The 18506-nt window shown below is 43.5% G+C and overlaps 1 protein-coding gene across 4 annotated transcripts in view; it reads right to left on the bottom strand.

Moving 5' to 3' along the window:
• ADAM12 (ADAM metallopeptidase domain 12) overlaps positions 1–18506 on the bottom strand; it is a 170633-nt gene that overhangs the window by 7444 nt on the left and 144683 nt on the right. For all 4 annotated transcript variants that reach the window (XM_021398772.1, XM_021398773.1, XM_021398775.1 and 1 more), the window contains exons 13-18: positions 16306–16395; positions 14862–15057; positions 7684–7792; positions 7378–7576; positions 4642–4719; positions 2400–2508 (exon numbers count right to left, since the gene is read on the bottom strand). In XM_021398772.1, coding sequence (XP_021254447.1) covers positions 2400–2508; positions 4642–4719; positions 7378–7576; positions 7684–7792; positions 14862–15057; positions 16306–16395 — 781 coding nt within the window. The remainder of the gene's footprint in view (positions 1–2399; positions 2509–4641; positions 4720–7377; positions 7577–7683; positions 7793–14861; positions 15058–16305; positions 16396–18506) is intronic.

The following is an 18506-nucleotide window of genomic DNA, read 5'->3' as shown; positions in this document are numbered from 1 at the left end:
GCCAGTTAACTTCTACCAAGAGCCACCTGTATTGAAACATGCCCTGTACTGCTGCGGCCCAGCCCTGGTTGCTGTTGTCCCAGAGTGCTTTAAGTTGTGAAGTGCATTGCTGGGACCTAACTGAGGCTCAGCAGAGATGCAAGCCCTGACTGGACGACTTCCAGCTGGAAGCAAGCCTTATTTTTAGGAAGAGGTAAGCAGCAGTGCCGATACTGATGGCTATGTGATATGATCATCGCCCGGAGGAGGGGATGTTGTGGTTCTGCAGGACTGCTGACCTAAAAGTGCACCCTCCCACAGCAGGAGATGCATCTTTAAACCTTGCTCTGGTAACCTATCATCGCTGTCTCAGCCTTATCCTGGTGGAACTTCGGCCAGCTGGCTCTCATCCTGCACTGGGGCTGGGGAACGTGGTCAGCAACAACGCTAGACCTGATGGGCGTGAAGTGATGCAGAGCAATGCATTCCCCACCATTTCTAGAAGATGAGCACAATTATTAAATTTAGATTATGCAATTTAAGTTAATTAACTTCTCTACTTAACAATTAAATATTTTAGACTTCTTCCTAAGAAAAACACACAGTCAAACACCTGGGTTTACTCTGAGTCAGCTGGGTGAAATCAGTTACTAAATGCTAATGAGACCACGTGCCATGTTGGACGAAGATAAATGCATTTTACTGAGCTAATCCTTCAGTAATTTGATTTAGAGATGCGCAAACCACTCAGATCATCCAAACCACCCTGTCGAGAGGTCGTACTGAAATCCAAATGCCAAGGATAGAAAATTAGGTCCCCTAGCCATTTCCGTATTTGTTTATTCCCAGTGTTGTTAAATGCAGCGCTGTCTTTGGAGAAAAATGGTCGAAATACCACACTGTGAAAAGAGTTTTCTGTTAAATTGAAGCGTTAGCTTCCGAAACACAAACTGCAAGAATTGTAAAAGATAACCCGCATTTGTCTTCGGTTAGCATTGCCTATGCAGCACGTTATTACAATATATTTGTAGCTCCCTAGATACTTTGATACAAGATAAGCTGAAAAGGGAATATAATGCTTTAGAGCAAATCTGAGCAGAAGAACATTTAACACACGGGTGGTCTCACTTGTTCAGTGCCTGAGCACCGCTTCTTTGCTATCTTACCAGCTGGTAGGTATTTAAAAAAAAATACCTTCCAGCAGAGGAATCATAATGTGCCGCTTTGTCATGGAAATGACAGTGATGTCATAAATCCAACATTGCGATTCAGTGCAGGATCTGGCTTGGAGAGAATACAATCCATTTTGGTTTTGAACGGCATTATTCATGTGAAAATGGGCAGATCACTTTCCAGCAAGTTTGAGGTTATATATGGATATGCGAGCAGGCTGCTGGCCCTGTCACTTGCTTAGACATAAATCAGAAATATCTCTATGGAAGTCAGTAAAGTTACAGTACTGTGGAGAAAAATTGGCGAGTGATGATTATCAAATCCTATAAAATTGCACTACGTGTAGAAATAATTCCTTCCGAGGCTGGCCAGAGATGGAGGGAGATATTAATGCCAATTGTTCTGCAGACTGAACAAGGGGAAGCTGAAATACAAATTACAGAAAATCACTCGTCCTGTTGCCGTCGTATGGGGAGGGAATTTCTGCTTAACATGCGGAGGCTTTCTATAAAATGTAGTTATAATCTGATGCAATCAGAAACCATCTATGTTTCACAATGCAGAAATATAAAAACAATAATGAAATCCTTCGAGAAGCCCAGTATCAGATATACTTCTGATTTTTCCATGCACAGAAATGTTGCATGCCTCATCGCTGCGGCGTGCAGCTGTCCGTAGGCACACACCACAGCAGTGCACGCAGTCAGGCTGTTCTATCCCAGTGCTCTCAGGGGAACGTCCCGGAGCATGGCACAGCTGCGGGTGAACCCAGAGCACCACAGCATTCCCCAGCCACAACAACAGGGGCCATGCATGGGAGCCAGCTCCTTACCCTCGGCTTAAGCCAGTACCACGTCCTGCAAATTTTGGGGAGCTACTAAGTCATGGAATCATAGAATGGCTTTGGTTGGAAGGAACATTAAAGGCATGCATGCTTCTCTGGGCAGCCTGTGCCCTCTGAGTAAAGGATTTCTTCCTCAAATTTAACTAAACTTGATCATATATCTTGAAAAAAGAGATAAGACGAGACTCCCCAGGACTACTGTGCCTTCAGTTAAGCAAGAAGAGCGATGCGCTCAGCTGGCTTTGCTTCACCAGGTTTGCGAGTTGGTACCAATGCATTTAGAATAAGCCGTTTGATTTTCCCAACTTCCCGCAGTCTTGCAAGCTCATTGCTCACAAGGTGACATTTTGCATTTCCATTCTTTATCGTGGATGCAAGAGGTAAAGCATGAATAACCACCCACCTGCCTGCCTGATGGGCCCGCTGTCCACGCTGCCACCAAAGCCCGGCTTGTCACAGTACGGGGGAGCCCAGTCAGCCTCGCAGTGACAGTTCTTTTTGTTGTTGCAAACCTTCAAAAGAAAAGACAGACGGCCTAACATGAAAAGGATTCCGCTGTACGTCTGGGAACAGCACCGGCCAACAGTGCCTCTTAATCAGCTGGTGACACATCTGAGCGAAATAAAGCTCATGTCACAAAAGGGATGTTCTGGTATTTGCTCCTTGTCGCAGCTCGGATGGCACAGAGCAGCTCCAAATGCAAGGGGGAAAAAAAAGCGTTATTATTTATGTAGCAGGTAATAGTTTGAGTTGCACCAGCTGACAACTTCAATAACCACAGTAAGGATAATCAGACACCTCTTAAGTCTTGTTCTCTCTTTGCCTCCAGCAGCAGCAGCATTATCTGCTTTCTAACTTCTGTTCCTTCTGCCTTCACGGGAACAGGAGCTGCTCCGTGTTGTTAACACCATAAAGCTTTGTCAGCTTGCTTGATCGCTCTTATCCATCAAGGTCTGGTGTCAGACCGCACGCTGATTTCCCCACTGCTCAGACCCCCAGCTCTGACATGCAGCAGTTGCTGGAGAAACATATGAAACTGGACGCAGGACAGAGGAAATTCTCCCTTTGGTATCACATTTACATGACCTGTGCAGACACATGGAATCGCAGAATGGTTGGAGCTGGAAGGGACCTCTAAAGGCCTGCAATGAATGGGGGAACCCACAGCTCCATCAGGTGATCAGAGCCCGTCCCCTGGCCTCGGGTGTCTGCAGGGATGGGCACCATCACCTCTCTGGGCAGCCTGTGCAGCGCCTCACCACCATTACTGTACAAAACTTCTTCCTTGTATCCAATCTAAATCTCCCCTTCTTTACTTTGAAACCATTTCTCCTTGTCCTGTCACAACAGACCATGCTAAAGGGTCTGTCCCCTTCTTTCTTTACAGCCCTTATGATCTGCCACCATCACAGAAAAAAAACAACAGACCAACAGACGGATTTATAAGACACCAGTTAGTTCACGGGAGTTTGCAGAGATGCATTTTCTGGCAAGGTCAGCTGGCAGACTGTCAGAAAGACCATGCTGGCTGCGTCTGCAGAGTATTAAAACATCATTCACATAGCTTAGCCTTGCTGTGGTCATGTAAAATGCAAAAAGAAATGATTTACTTTTCAAAAACAGAAAGATCGTTGAAAATATCATTCGTTAAGTATTTTCTTTAATTAATTACAGCTCTACAGGAGTCCCCTCTGCAGTTCTATGAGGTCCTCTCTGGCTGCTTGGGAGTCCCTGTAGGCTCTCCATCATGCAGGCATAAAGACGCCCATCTAAGCTGATGGTTACTCCAGCATAATGGTAAGATGCAGCACCATCAACACGGCAGTTTTATGAATTCAGGATGATAAGTTAAAGTAAATTAAAATCCCTTCACAGGAGGGGACAGAGAATTTCCAGAGCTTTCCACAGAAACAAACAGATCATTAGAAAATCAAGGTTAATAAGGCATAACTTGACTAGATTAACATTTTCATAATGTAAACTAGCTTTCAGAAGACTTTGCTCTTACTAGCTGATATCAGATTTTTCATCCTGTGTTACCATACCATTCAACTCATCAGCATGTTTTTACTTCAGTACTCTTGGAAATACTTTTTTCAAATTATCTTAATTCAAATGCGTATTTTAGCTTTGCTGGGCCCACATAGAAACTGTCTTTTTTGAAATGTTAATGGAAACTTTTCATGAAGGAAGGTTAGACAAAATTTCTTTGAAGACGACAAAATTCCTTTTTATCACAGACTGTTAATTAAGAGCAAGATAATTACTAACTGATAAACATTTCTTTGTTAAATAAAAATAATTTCACTTCTATTAGTTCGTATAAAGGACACCAAAAATTGAAATACATAAGAAAAATACTGCAATGACTTTGACTGATAGATTATTATTCCCCAGAGACTTTCAAGGGGAGGCTGGATCAGGCTCCGGGCAATCTGATGGAGCTGCGGATGTCCCTGTTCACTGCAGGGGAGCTGGACTAGATGACCTTTAAAGGTCCCTTCCAACTCCAAGGATTCTATGATTCTATTCTATAATTTCAAAGAATCATAGATCTCAAAGGTATTACATAAAATCATTTCTTGTCCAGTGCTTATTGACTCAAAAAAAAAAAAAAAAAAAAAGAAGGTTCCTAAAATGCTTACTCCACGTCCATGGCACTTCGTTGCGCATTTATGCACACCAAAAACACTTGTATTCTGGCACCGGCGATTAAGGCAAATCTGCAAAATAAGAAAAGAGGAACTTTACTAGGAGCAGAACTTCGAGTGGTCATCATAGAAACATTAAGGCTGGAAAAGACCTCTAGGATCCCCAGACCCAACGCCAGCCCACCCCACCGTGCCCACTGCCCACACCCCTCAGTGCCACATCTCCATGGTTCCAGAACAGCTCCAGGGACAGTGACCCCCTCACTGTCTGGGCAGCCTGTGCCACTGCATTACCACTCTTTCTGAGAAGTTTTTCCTAATATCCAACCTAAATTGTGCACTGTGTCCCCCTCCAGCTCTATATATCTGTTCATCTGCTGATGGCTGCTTTAGCGCTTAAGAAGGTTTCCCAACACTCATGCTGTATTGACAGCATTCCACTGACAAAAAGATAAGGATATCAACCTTAGGTATTTTCTTCTCTATAAGCCTTTCTAAGCCTACTAGGTCAAAATCTGTGAAATCTGAATATTACTCTTGGTTAGCACCCTGGCCAGTACTGAGTTTTGACGTAGCTCATATTTGGTTAACACATGGAGTAACCAGATTCACTGTAATGGAACTGTGATCCACAGTCTTTTGGTTTTCTTTCAAGGCCAATTGAAAACCACCAGCTATTCGCCTTTTTTTCCATTACAAATGCATCAAGTAGGATTTGATTCAGGTCCCCTTGTGGTGTAAATTTGCATTGCTCTGTTTATACCAATGGCACAGTACTCATACATGCCAGTGCAGAATGTGGACCCAGGACTGCCTGAATATTCACCCGACCTCACCGATAAATATGGGCTTGTTATTGTTCTTCAGCAAAACAGAGACCTTTCTGACAGTTTTCCCAAATTAAACAAAGTTTGGTGTCAAATATAAAACAGCCATACATGAAGTATAACAGCAACCTTCTAGGAAGTGGAAGTAAACAAATAGCGTATGTAAACTACTCAGATGCGCAATTTTCTGTTTTCCAATCTGGAAAATTTTACTCTGCCAATATAGATGAAAACTGGGGTAAACCAAGATTAGCATCATCACACATTGAGCAGTCAGATGACTGATGAAGATGTCAGTAATGAGAAGATATCCTACTCAAAACTGCAAACAAAGAAGAAATTAGGACTGGAATGACTGTTACTATCCTATATCGACTAAAAATAAAAAAAATAAAATAAATAAAAATCACTCCACGATTTTGTTCCTCTTTAACTGCAGCTCAGTTCAGCAATACTAAAAGTCAGTCACAATAATTAGCATTAAGCAGGGAAAAGTGTTGAAGGAGACGACAGGGATGCTTAATCAGGGCACTTATCCCCTGAGGAGAAGGAAAAATGGGAAGGAAATTAGAGTGAATTGGCATCAACATGCACGCATGTAGAGAATATGGTCTGATTACAGCAGTATTCACCATTCAAGTATTCAGAGTGCAGCAGCACACAGAATTCTGATCACATTAAAATGGCTGCATTGCAAATGGTGCATCTTCAGCTTAGAAAACTCAAGAATATTTAAATTCATGTTCTTAATCCATAATACAAATGCACTAATGTCCTCAGAGTAAAACATACAATTTCATAAGTATTAGCCTGTGCATTCTACAGTGTGTATGTGTATGATTAGATAGATTAGAAAGATTAAGTACTCATTAGTAAAACATAATGGGGTGCTTTCCCAGCATTGAATTTTCTTTGAAAAAAGTTCTGTAACAGACTGACTTAGAAACGTTGTTTAGGGGTTGCTTTCCTGCAGTAGAACTGGAGTTGCATGGGGGATGTGTTTTAAACCTTTTCTTGAAGCAGTGCGGTGCTCCAACGTTATTCCAAAGCATTCAGAAACTCAGAGGCTTGTTTGAATCTACCACAGATTATCAAAGCACTTCTTTTCCTCTTTGCCACTGAGGGTAGAGAAACATTCTCCATTTCAGTGGCTCTTGGACTCCTTTCCATTTCTCTCCCTGTTAAATGCCTGTCTTCCACCTTTCACAGAATGGTTTGGGTCGGTTCTCTGTTCCTTTTCTCTCCAAATAAACCCTGTGAATGTTCCATATGAAATTTGGACTGCATTCACACCAGATAACTCACCATGTTTTCAAAATATGATTGCAAAAATCAGTTTTGAAGGCTGAGCATAAATGGGGTAATATTTTTTAAAATAGAGCATACAGAGACAGATTTTCATCCAAAAAAGGGATGGGGCTAATCAGCAGAGTTGAAATCTAAAGTGACATTAATGACAATTCTGCAGTGCCCTAGGCATTAAGAAAGTATGCATCACTAGTAGAAAGAAACATGACAATAGTAGCTCAACTGCAATACTTCCAAGGTGAATACCACAAGCTCCTCAGAATCTCATTAACTATCCAGTAACATATTTTGCAAGGAACTTCTAACCTATCTGGACAGGTACTTGTGGCTGTCCTAAAGAAAAGCAGTTATAAACTTAAGCAACTTGCATTGCATCTCTGAATCTGTAATCCAGAAGAGCAGCCAGAAGAAGAGTGTAAGCATCTGAGTCAGAATGGGAGAAACAAGAAGAGCCCACCAATTCTTCTGTGAAAAAGAAAAATTCAAATAAAGTCCCAAAGCAAACCCCAATCAGTTTAGTACAGAATACTTTGTGTCATGAGGGGTCATGAGGGCAGTGATGTTCTCCTTGTCCCAGAGTATTTCAGGTCCTTACTTTTCCATCTTCACACTTGGTTCCTGACAGCACAAGACCAGGGTCTGGCATGTCATCCCCCAAATACACGTGGGTGCCACGACACAGGATCTTGCCACCTTCCTGCAGTGGGATATTGGTTTCTATGGAAACAGCATTGGTACCAATTACAGGCCGATTGGCTCCTCCTTGACACTGAATTTTTCCACACTTAGCGTCTCTGAAGAAAACAGACAAAACCAAACATTAGTTAAGTATTTGTAGATGTCATGAATCCACTCCCACCACCCTCACACCAGTTCCTGTGCTGGTGAGGAGTGACCCTACCTGGGCTCACACTTGGCGAAGGAGCTCTTGGAGTCTTTGCCACAGTTGCCGTATGGATCGCCCGCAGAATTGACTCTCTCAAAGCAGATCCCAGGAGCAGGCTTGGCACCTGAAACAAAACCTAATCAGAACTTTCATCTCATACGAGGTGTTTTTAATAATTTTCTTTGAGCTCCACTGATGTTTCAGGGGAAGGCGGGATGTGATCTGCGTGCTGATGAAGAGCAGCAGAGCACTTGTGCTGGATCAGCATGCTAATGGAAGGGCCCGGACACGCTTCTTTTCCACAGTTCTTTGTCTCTCTTGGCAGTGCTGAGCAGCAGACAATGCAGGACTCATTCTCTTTCCGAGTTTCTAGATGATGGCCCTCTAGTGAATCCTCCTAGGACACAAAAACTTTCAGCAAATGCCAAACCTAGTGAAGAAAGACACAGGCCAGCTGGTAAGTGAACTCCCTCCGTTTTACAGGAGTCTGTGTGATTCAAGCGAGGGCCCAGGAGCTGAAGCCAATGGAAATACTTGTCAAGAAAAGCCTTTTTAACCGCAGTTCAGGACAACAAGAAATCAGAAAAAAAATCTAGTTGCTAACAAGAGTTCTATATACGCTGTATGGCCATAAAACCACGACACGCGACATGCCAGCTTGAGCTGATGCGCTGGGGGGAGGAAGGGAACCTGTTCCCACCTTAATCCTCAGTAAATCCATGCCTAAGAGGAAAGACCGACCTGAAGGGAGGATCCTTTCTGCCGTGGTGGTGGAACTAGGAATCTGGGAAGACAGGCAGCATCTGGTTCTTATCTATTGCAGCCTTTTGTAACGGAGACATATCTGAGCAGCAAAGGAACTTCCCTGATGGGAGTAGTACTGGAAATGTTTGTGCAGACAGATTACTCATCCCTACATTTCAGAAGTCAAAAGGTGCTATTAGAACATCTACTCTAATCTCTTAAGCAGAAATTCTCCTGTCCATCTTTTCCCTCCCCCCCACCCAGATTATGACCAGCTATGCAATATCTTCTTGGGAAGCATCCATATATTTATCTGAAATGTCTAAGAGGTGGAAGATCTATGCTCCTGCTTTGACTGTTGCAATGTTTAATTAGCCCCCGCATTAGAGTTCTGTTCCTTTACTTTTAATGTGAATGGTGGCTTTTATTTGCAGCAAATAATTGCTGCTCTTTGATAGATTTAAGGGCCCTTCGCTAGGGCCCTTTACTACCCCATATTTTCTATCCATGAAATAATTCATAGCACAATTGGGTCATTGCCAGCACTTCAACTACTCCAATGCACAGACTTCTCAGGAGACAAAGTGGTAAGGATGTATATATATTGGCTAAAAATCTTAGCATTTATCTGCTGGATACATTTTGTACTTTCGATATATCAGCCAACTGAAACAAGAAGAACTGGCAGCAAATTATGCGATAGCCTAAAGGCTGAGAGTATACCATTCTCACAGCGTTCCCCAATCTTTAACAGAGGCAGAATTACTGTTCCATTTTCTCAGATGTTTTGAGCCACTTGCAGGTGTGTATGCCCATAACTTGGGATACAATATAGAACTCATTTAAACTATGCTGAAGATTTCATTAGAAACCTTCAAAGAAGAAGGAGGCTTAAAAATGGGGGTCCAATTCCTGAAGAACATACAAATATGATTGTAAAACTCCCAGTTAGTGTGGCTCTTTTCACTAATAACTTGGAGATTAAAGCCTCAATTAATTATCTGCATTTCACAGTCAGAAGCTTGACTAATACTCCATACTGCCAAGCAGCAATCTAATGCTATTAAGGACAAAATATTAAAATGTGGAGAGGCATAAGATGGCACCCTCTTTTCCGTTTAGGATTTGTACATACTGAAACTGGAAAACCCCAAAAGGAAGGCACAGAAGGAACAGAATGTGAGCTGCTGGTTCCCTGGAGGGAAGAACAAGAGCTTGAAATTCCTCAGAAGATTATTATCAAGCTTGCTGAGTTCAGAATTTTCCTCAAATCTGGAACCGTTAAAGGGACTCGCACAGGATTCTTTCACTTCTTTTCATTAGACCACAAGCAACAATCAAAAAAAATCAACGAAAGCATCTAGACAAGGCTCTGTGCAAAAAGCAACAGTGAAATTTACATTTTCAGCATGTAAATCTGTCCTCAGCTTTCCAGGGCAGGCACATTAACTATTCAGCATGATGCAAACATTAACATATGCATACACTATGCCAGCTTCAGAATGGAGAGTGAAGGAAGGAAAGAAAAACATGCTGTAAGTGAAAGCCCAAGTAAAACAAATTGTTTTTTTGTCCAACATCTGCAATGATTGACCTCCTCAGACCCACCCCACCTCACCAAAGGAGTAAACCACCCATCTACCACAAGTGCTATGGGTCTCCTTTTTCCTGGCTGGGACCCACGTGCTGCCAAAAGCAAAATGCATGCTCATGTCCTGCATTTTAACTGTAATGGACCAATAAAATACTTACTAAAAATCAGCTGAAATACTGAGATTTTAAGGTATTTGCCTTCCCTTTCACCTGGTAAAATGTTTTATTTTTTGACTGTAGAAGTCAAGCACGTTACACATGATGGAAGGCAGCCCGCAGGAAGAACACATCTGCAGCACCCTTGCAGGGCTCAACCACTGAGCTTTAACTCCAACCAATATTACTTGACAAGTAAATGGGCTTAATGGAACACAAGGAAACGCTCCCCTGCCAGGCTGGGAGCAGTCTGGGTATGAAACACCTGGTACCCAATGATCAGCTGGGGCCTGGAAACAGAAATCTAGCTTCAATTTCTGTCTTCTCTATCAAACCAGAACACATGGTAGTTTGGGATTCAGACGGTTGCTCCTTCTCCTGACTGGTTTCACACAATATTTGGACATTTTTATAAATGAAAACATAGACTATAAGAAACCAAACAGATGGAGCTACCAAGTTAAAAGGAGAATTTCAGAGGATGCTTAAGGAAGAAAATTGTAATGCTGTGTTTCTGGAGGAAACCCATTTATCATGATTGCAGCACATAAGCTGCAGCAGATCCTGTCTTTCTCTATTCCACTGCCTCTACGGGCAAAGACAAAATGGTTTGCAAAAGATTTCCAGTGGATATTAAGTGCCTTGAACTTGATGAGCAGAGCTTATTTCACTTTGCAGTTGATAATTACAATATTGCCACTCGGTAATTAAGGTTCTGTTGGCCTTTGCACACCAAGCTGTATTCAGGGGATTAAAGCAGCCGTTTGAAACTGCAGCAGGTCAGAGCTCAGCACCACAGCTGTCAGCCTGGAGACTCTTTTTCCTCCCAATATGTGTATTGATGAGTGCACTTTTTTCACCATCAGATTTCATAAACAGAGATGTTCTGCTCTCTCGGAAGCGGTGCAGAAATGCTGTGTCATTGCAGATCAGTGCAGGACCTGCTGCAAGGAGCCAACGCCACCTCCCAGAAGAGAAGAGAGAAATTCCTGTGGTGCTGATGGCAAGAATGGAGAAACAGCAGGTTGTAAGCGGAAACCAAGATGTAGACTCAGGTGCCAACATTGTCTAATTAAAAAACAAATTATGCAGCACATATAGGCGAGGAGGGGAAGGAAACCTCACTCAGATGGGAGTTTTGTTACTCACAAGCACCGTGACCAACTGCATAAATAAATGTAAGCATAAAAACACAGCTCTGCATGTCATGCGGTTTGCACCTGGATTCTATATCTCATTAACTCTGTTGTACTGCACCGATGACACAAAGCAAACTTCCTCAAGCTCCCCTCAGCCTTTCTCTTCATCTTGGTGATCCTTGCTGTTAAGTCTGTGAAGAGTGAGATGGGGCTGGGCTGTTATTTTTGCATTTAAGGAGTATGCGAGCTCTCCCTAGCTCGGAGAATATGATTTAATGCCTTTCACATCCCTACATGCAGGCAAAGGCATTGCCGTAAGTTTATGATGATCCAAACAGTTTGCTTTCACTGGTTATGCTCAACGAGATTCAGCTTTTATAGTGCTCAAGTGAATTTGTATTCTTGCAAAAAAAACAGCCAAGGAGTCGGTCAGCTAAGTGGGATGGGCAGCCCATCTGCTTTGCTTATAGGGTCATAGTTGGAAAAAAATGCATAATTGGCAGGCCTTTGTAACAAATATTGACAACAAAATTAAGATTGTTTCTGCCTAAACAAATGGCCATGTCTACACAATGAATTTAAGCATGTTCTAATTATTAAGTCAATGTCTGCCATTGGCTGCCCCAAATCATTGTTTTTTTTGCCTCGTGGGGAAAAGCAGGAAAACACACTGACAAACCTTTCCTTTTCTTCCCCCATGGAGAAAATGCCAAGAGTTTAAAGCTGATAATCTCCTAGTCCTTGGTAATCAATAATTTCTCTCTCTTAAACAGCTTCATCTGCTTGGCTGGTTGCTCCCCAAAAATGCCAGTGGACTACCAGACATTACAGAAATGCATTCCTGTTGATGCATTGCTCAAATACACTGCTATCAGCAGGTCAGATCAGTGCAAGGCCAACATTTTGAATGGGAAACAGGAAAGGTCACAAGGCCCTCATGCACGTTGCTTCTTTAATGATAAAAAGTGACCAGAATTAAGGAGAGAGAGAGAGAGAAAAGCAATCTGTGTATCCAGGAGAAGCTTGCGGTGGACATGGCCCTTAGCAGGAGCTCAGGGCTGTTTTCAGGGCCTATCCTAAGCTAGGCCTATCCAAGCTCTCTGGCCTGTTGCAGATAGGGAACAGCAAGAAGTATTTCTGCATTTGAACTGAAATTATCTGGTGAAAGTAACAAGGAAACCCAATGAAATGCAAGTCCTCCACTCTGGAAACAGATCCCTGCTGCTCAGCCTAACGTGCGAGCTCCGACAAAGCTCATTATTTCTCTTCGGCGCTAAAAATATTAAGGTTGACATGTATCATTGGGCATCTGTAAGCCTATGAATAAAGAAAGATAAATAAGAGAACACACTGATAAGGAATTCAATGCACTGAATACAGTTTTAAGAAAAGTTATTGCATTTTGTCCTGCATGGCTTTCTCCTGCTGAGAAGAAGAAAAACAGAATTAATGTAAAGGAACTAGGGTGTGTTCTCTCTTTATGGTATAAAATTTTCTTTTAAAAACACACAACTGCTCTCATCCAACCTCCAACACACGCAGTTGTTAAAAACAAATTTTAAACAATTACAGCAATCTAGTAAAAGGTTCAAATGTAACTTTTTGGTACAAAGCCCAAAGTCAGCATCTCGGTCTGTCAAGTCTCTTCTTCAGCAAGCAAGCTGGAAGGAAACACTTTCTTATCTGACCCTTCAGGCAGGTGAGATTTGGAATCTCTGTTTTCTAGCTGCGTGGCCCACTTTCTTCTCACACCACCCTTCATCTGCCAGTCTGTGCTCCAGCCAGCCAGAAGCGTGAGCAGGTGGGGATATTCACAGATATTCAGAATATGGGCCTTGTTTTTTCATGTATAATCTAGCTTGCTTGAAGCTGGAAGGTTTACTGACACGGTTTCTAATTTATACCTGCACCACGGAGGTCAGAAATAAGACTTCCAGTTCAGGTTCAGGCATTCTGGTTAAAGTCTGTTGTGACCATTTGAGCTCTGCTCGTAAAAGAGTCGTTTTTCTCATAAGCAAACCCCACAGCCACATCCACTGAGGCTCCATGCACAGCAGTGCCTGCTCAGTAGTCCTGAGAATGAAGACAAGAAAGAACTGGGGGAGCCCGGGGGTGCTGGAGGACGTGCTTTGTTAGGAAACAGACCTGGCAAGGGAGCTGCAGTAATTCAGCTTCTGACCTTTAGCTGGATTTTTCTCAGCGGCTGAAATTACTAACAGTCCAACTGAGGAACTTTCCATGGCATGGGAAACTGGTTCACAAGGAGGTTTTGCTTTATACAAGAGAAAACGTCTCTGTATCCAGGGGATTACAAATCCCAGCATGACTCAGGCTGGAGGCTATAACTGTACATGCCTGTATCAGCTCTTATTACCTCTATGACACAAGTGGGATTCGGAGGAGTACATCAGATGCACAGTTTGCTCCGTGTAGGCAGTTTAGTTATGAATTGGAACTCTTGCTAGCATGCTCATGCAGGTACAAGAGTGCATTGTATCTCTCCTGCTATCTGCATCTGTGGCATTATCTCCCAAGATGCTGTAATGCCCTTTTACAAGTTTGCAAACTGTCTGAGCTCTTACACAGATAACCAATAAACCCTTAGTGGACTTCTGATGGGGGCTCTGGCCGAGGGAAACATCTGTGTGTCATTAATTAGACTGACACTTGAGTTTTGAAATAGAGCAAAAGGCAGCGAGATACGGAATTGAAAGAGGTTAAGGAGGGGAAAACATTAGTTTAAAAGAATCCAGCACTAAATGGCACTTCTCTTCAGGGGAATTCAAAGAGCTTTTCCCATTTGAGAGAGGGGCTCAGTGAGATGCTGAAGGACATGTGACTTATCCCCAGCGAGGCAGCAGCAAAGTGCGGAGTTAACATTGGTGTGTCAGGACAGAACAAGGAGGTGAACAGCTTTCCTGGGTTAGCTGCTCAGGATAACCCAAGGGCTCATTAATTAGATTTGTGCAAAAAGTGAGTGAATTCCCAAGGGAGAATAAGATCTCCCTCTGCTTCAGAGCATCCTCTACTAGGAGAACTATCGGGGCAAGTTTACAGGGTGACGCCAATAGACAATGTGCACTCAGTGCTGCAAGAATCTCATGTCAGTGTTAAGTGCTGAACTCTATTTTGGGAGGTAGACAGACACGTACGTTCTGCAGATGGAGCAATTCAGAGCACAGGTGGAAGCTTACCTACCAGTCCGAGAAGGGATGGGGTTTCCACCTGTGTCAGGAGCATTTGGCGCTTTAGAGGGTGAGATAAGGGCACATCAAAGTCAGTACTGAATGATTTGCCTCAGCTCACCTGGCCATGCATGGCAGTGCTGCGGAATGAACCTAGCTACTGTCGCTCACTACCTCCTGCTGCAAGGAATGAACGTGACTGCAAATCAAGGGGAAAATGAATCACAAAATGATTCCCTCATTGTTCGGTTCTCCATTTCAGAGAAGAATAGGCGCAGATTGGTACCATATCAAATTCCCCCAAATCCATCCATAATCACAGATAACTTTTCCTCAAGTCTGCCTGATGAATGGCTCTCCTGGCACTCAGACTCACCCTGGCCCCAGAGGGTGATGCACTGCTGCTCGTGGGTCTGGCAGATGCCGTTGTAGCAGTAGCCATCCACCCCGTGGCATGCGTGCCCGTCGTGCAGGTACACGTTAGCTGGGCAGTGAGGGCTGGCTCCGGTGCAGAACTCTGGCAGGTCGCAGGAATTGCTCGACTCTCTGCAAGAAATCCCTGCTGGTTTTAACTGCAAAAAAAAAAACCAAAACCTTGGCTGCTGTAATGTCAATCCATAGGAACTGTGCAGAGGTGGAACCCATGCAGCCACCGGCTCTGCACCAACTGACTGCAGTGGACAGCATAAATATTACTGGACAGGTTGCCCAAAGAAGTGGCGTGTGCCCCATCCCTGGAGGTGCCCAAGGCCAGGCTGGGTGGGCCCTGGGCTGCCTGCGCTGGTGGGAGGTGACCCTGTCCCCAGCAGGAGCTTGGAATAAGATATTTAAAGTCACTTCCAACCTAAGCCATTTTATGATTCCCCATCCACACAGCACCACAGAACCTCTCCAACCCCAGCTCACAAGGAACACCAGCCCGCCTGGCTCTGGATACAGCTCCCGATGGCTTCCTGAGGTGGAGGTGCATTTCCTCATTGGAATCATGCATTATTTCCTCATGCATGTCCTTTGAGATCTTTTTCAACTTAATGATATCTCCAGTCCACATGACTATTCCCTCTCTTCTGATTTCTCCCAGTACATATATTGTTCAGAGATAAAGCAAGCAGTAGGCAAGGATGGAACATCCCGGGCTGAATACGCACATATCACTAACAACCACAGCAGATGAGTGTGTTCCAGGGCATCAGCCCTAGATTTTAACTGCATCACCACCACAATTTGATGAAAAACAAAAGCACGTAAAGATTGGTCCTTGCTAGGAAAGCACTGCAGCAGGTTGGTGCTATCTGAGCTTTTAGGCAGATGGTTGCCACAGACACAACAGAAACTTGCTGAATGCTTTATTAACCCACACACAAGTGTTGGTGGGAGAGTCTGAGAATGCCTGCAGCAAGCTGGCCTTTTATTGCACATTAAGAGTTCACAGGGGCTGATGCTCAACCATTAAATATATATATGCTGTTGACAGAGATAATATTTTAAGTCTTCCCATAGAAAGAGGGTCCGGCATTTAATGACTGCTTGCCACAGCACAACATCCACATAAGCATGAAAAACATCCAAGTACAGAAGCTCGTGAAGAAGCTTTGCGTGAACAAATGAAGAGGCCACAAGCAGCACAGGTCTCCTGTGCTGCTCTGCTCCTTCAATAACTGTAAGAGTTTTTTTTTTTTTAAATTGCTCACAAGAAATGCAAATGTCTTAATGGTTAATGGCATAATGTGTTATTTCTGCATCCTTGCTTACTAGTCTGCAGTTGAGAAGATTGTGACATTTAGCCTGTCCCACACAAGTGACCATTTCCACCAGCTCACCTTGCAGTCTTCGCAGCAAAGGCCATGTGCACACACTGCTCCTGGCCTCAAAGTGCATGTAGTGGCATTGCAGCACCGGTTGGTACATTCCTGGGTGGGGATAAATTGAAAGCAGACAACTTTCAGTCGCAATGAGCTGTAAATCAAGAGAGGCTGCCTATCTCAGAGAGGTGCTATAGCCCTGCCAAGAAAAGCTAGGCATGAATTCATGAATTATGCATAAAATTCTATAACCTGATCCAAGCAGCCTTGTCTGCCCTTAGATCCTACAACTCCAGTAATTGTAGTAAAACCAGAGAAGCCATTGAGGAAGGCTAGTTTATCCTAGCTATGGATCTAGTCCCAAATATCACGCACAACACAAGTATGCTGCTACCAATCCCCACACAACAGTATGGCATTTTATGTCCACGAAACCAGTGGAATGAATCCATTGCCTTCAGTGGGGTTCACCCCAGCTGAGGGTCCCAAGCTGCAGTTACTGAGCATCACCACTGCAGCTCTCTGCTCTGCGCTATTTGCTCAGCACATTTCTTGCCTTGCATGGAGGCGGGTCTCTGCTGCAAAGAAAGACAATGACACCATTCCATGTAATCTTTTCTTGGGGTATTCCAGTAACAGAGCTTCAAGAAAAATATGAATTCCATTATTACTGTTACATCCCAATTTCACACTTACGGATTAGATAGTTGCACATGGGCTCTTACGAACCTTATTCTCAGTAGAACGCCCTACCAAGAAGTTTCAGAAAATAATGGAGTTGCTTTTCCAAGCTTATACTCACTAGCTGCAAGTTACATCAGCTGCGCTGGAATCTCAGCTCTCTAACAAAAATAGCAGCAGATAAAATTGCTCTTCAGCTGTGTTAAGACTTAACGAGGGATCACTAACAATACAGGGAGCACAAGAAAAATAAATGGGTGAGAATGACGTTCACAGCTCTGGGTACTTTCTTGACTTTTGTAAAGCTTTCCAACTGGAAGATAGAGCTACTGCTGCACTCCCAAATAACCAGTGAAATAATTCTCAGCCTTTCCCTGTTTTCTGCCTGAATATACAAAGTCATCCATGATGCTATGAAGCAGCAGAGCAACTTCCTGCACCTATTTCCGATCATGCTGGAAGGCAGCAGGCTACACAAATATTTCTGTGCAGCTGCTGTATTTAAGAAGGAACGTTCCTCTGCACAGAAGCACATCTTATAAATTCATCTCAATGGCAATCTGAGAAAAGCAGAGTGGAGGAAAGCAACGTCAATCCAATTAAAGTGCTTCTGAAAGAGTCAGCTCCTGTACCCCATCATCAGGCCATCCACAAAGCAGCCCAAGGAAAGCAATTGGCATTCCACAGACAGCGTGGGATAAAGACACAGTTCTTTGAATGATGTTACCGCAGCCTTTCAAATTTCCAATTGCTCTCTCACTTATTACTCATTGCAGGGGATGAGCTTGGTAAATAGTTTTTGTGCCTAGGCTATTAAATTGTCAGGGATGGTTTTAACATAAACAGGTGAGCAAACAGAAAAGGTTCGTGAGGATTTGGGAAGCTGGAAGAGAAATGGGAGACTGCCATCTGAAACTACTGCCCTCTAGCAGTGCATTATTGTCAGTCATTATTAGTAAGGACAGCAAGGAGGGGAGGTGGATTTCTTGGTGGAGGTCTCCTGGGCTCATCAGAGCACCTCAAACAGACAAAAAACAACAACTATTCAGGCATCCTCTACAGGGGCTTTGGACAGGACACCTTGGTTTCACCCCCACTTTTTTAAGAGCACAAAATAGACCACCTTAGGCCAGGCTTTGTCACCCCTTAACAGCAGGCAGCAGAAAATGCTTACAGCCAACAATATAAACGCAGGTGTGTGATACCTCCCCCATCTCCTGGGTTCGCTTGTATCCCCATGCATTTTTAGCACCTGCAACATTTGGTGGAAAGGAACTCACAAGTAGGCGACACAGTCTGGGGAGCAGCTCCTTCTGCTTGTTTGCAACCTGCCATTTGCTAACTTCATTTGCACAGTTGTTGCCAGAGGCAATTGCTCCCTATTCACTCTTTCCACTTCACTCACGATTTTATCAGCTTCTGTCGAATATTCCTTTATTTTCTACTTTTCCAGCCAGAGTGCCTCCAAAAATTCAAACATCTCTGTTGCTTTTCTTTCCGTCTTTTCATTCTGCTTTATCCTTCTTGAAAGCAGGGAG

The sequence above is a fragment of the Numida meleagris genome, chromosome 5 (assembly GCF_002078875.1).
Source record: "Numida meleagris isolate 19003 breed g44 Domestic line chromosome 5, NumMel1.0, whole genome shotgun sequence".
In the NCBI taxonomy this organism is placed as follows: domain Eukaryota; kingdom Metazoa; phylum Chordata; class Aves; order Galliformes; family Numididae; genus Numida; species Numida meleagris.
Note: the sequence above shows the minus strand (reverse complement) of the source record. Positions and strands in the feature narration are given on the sequence as shown.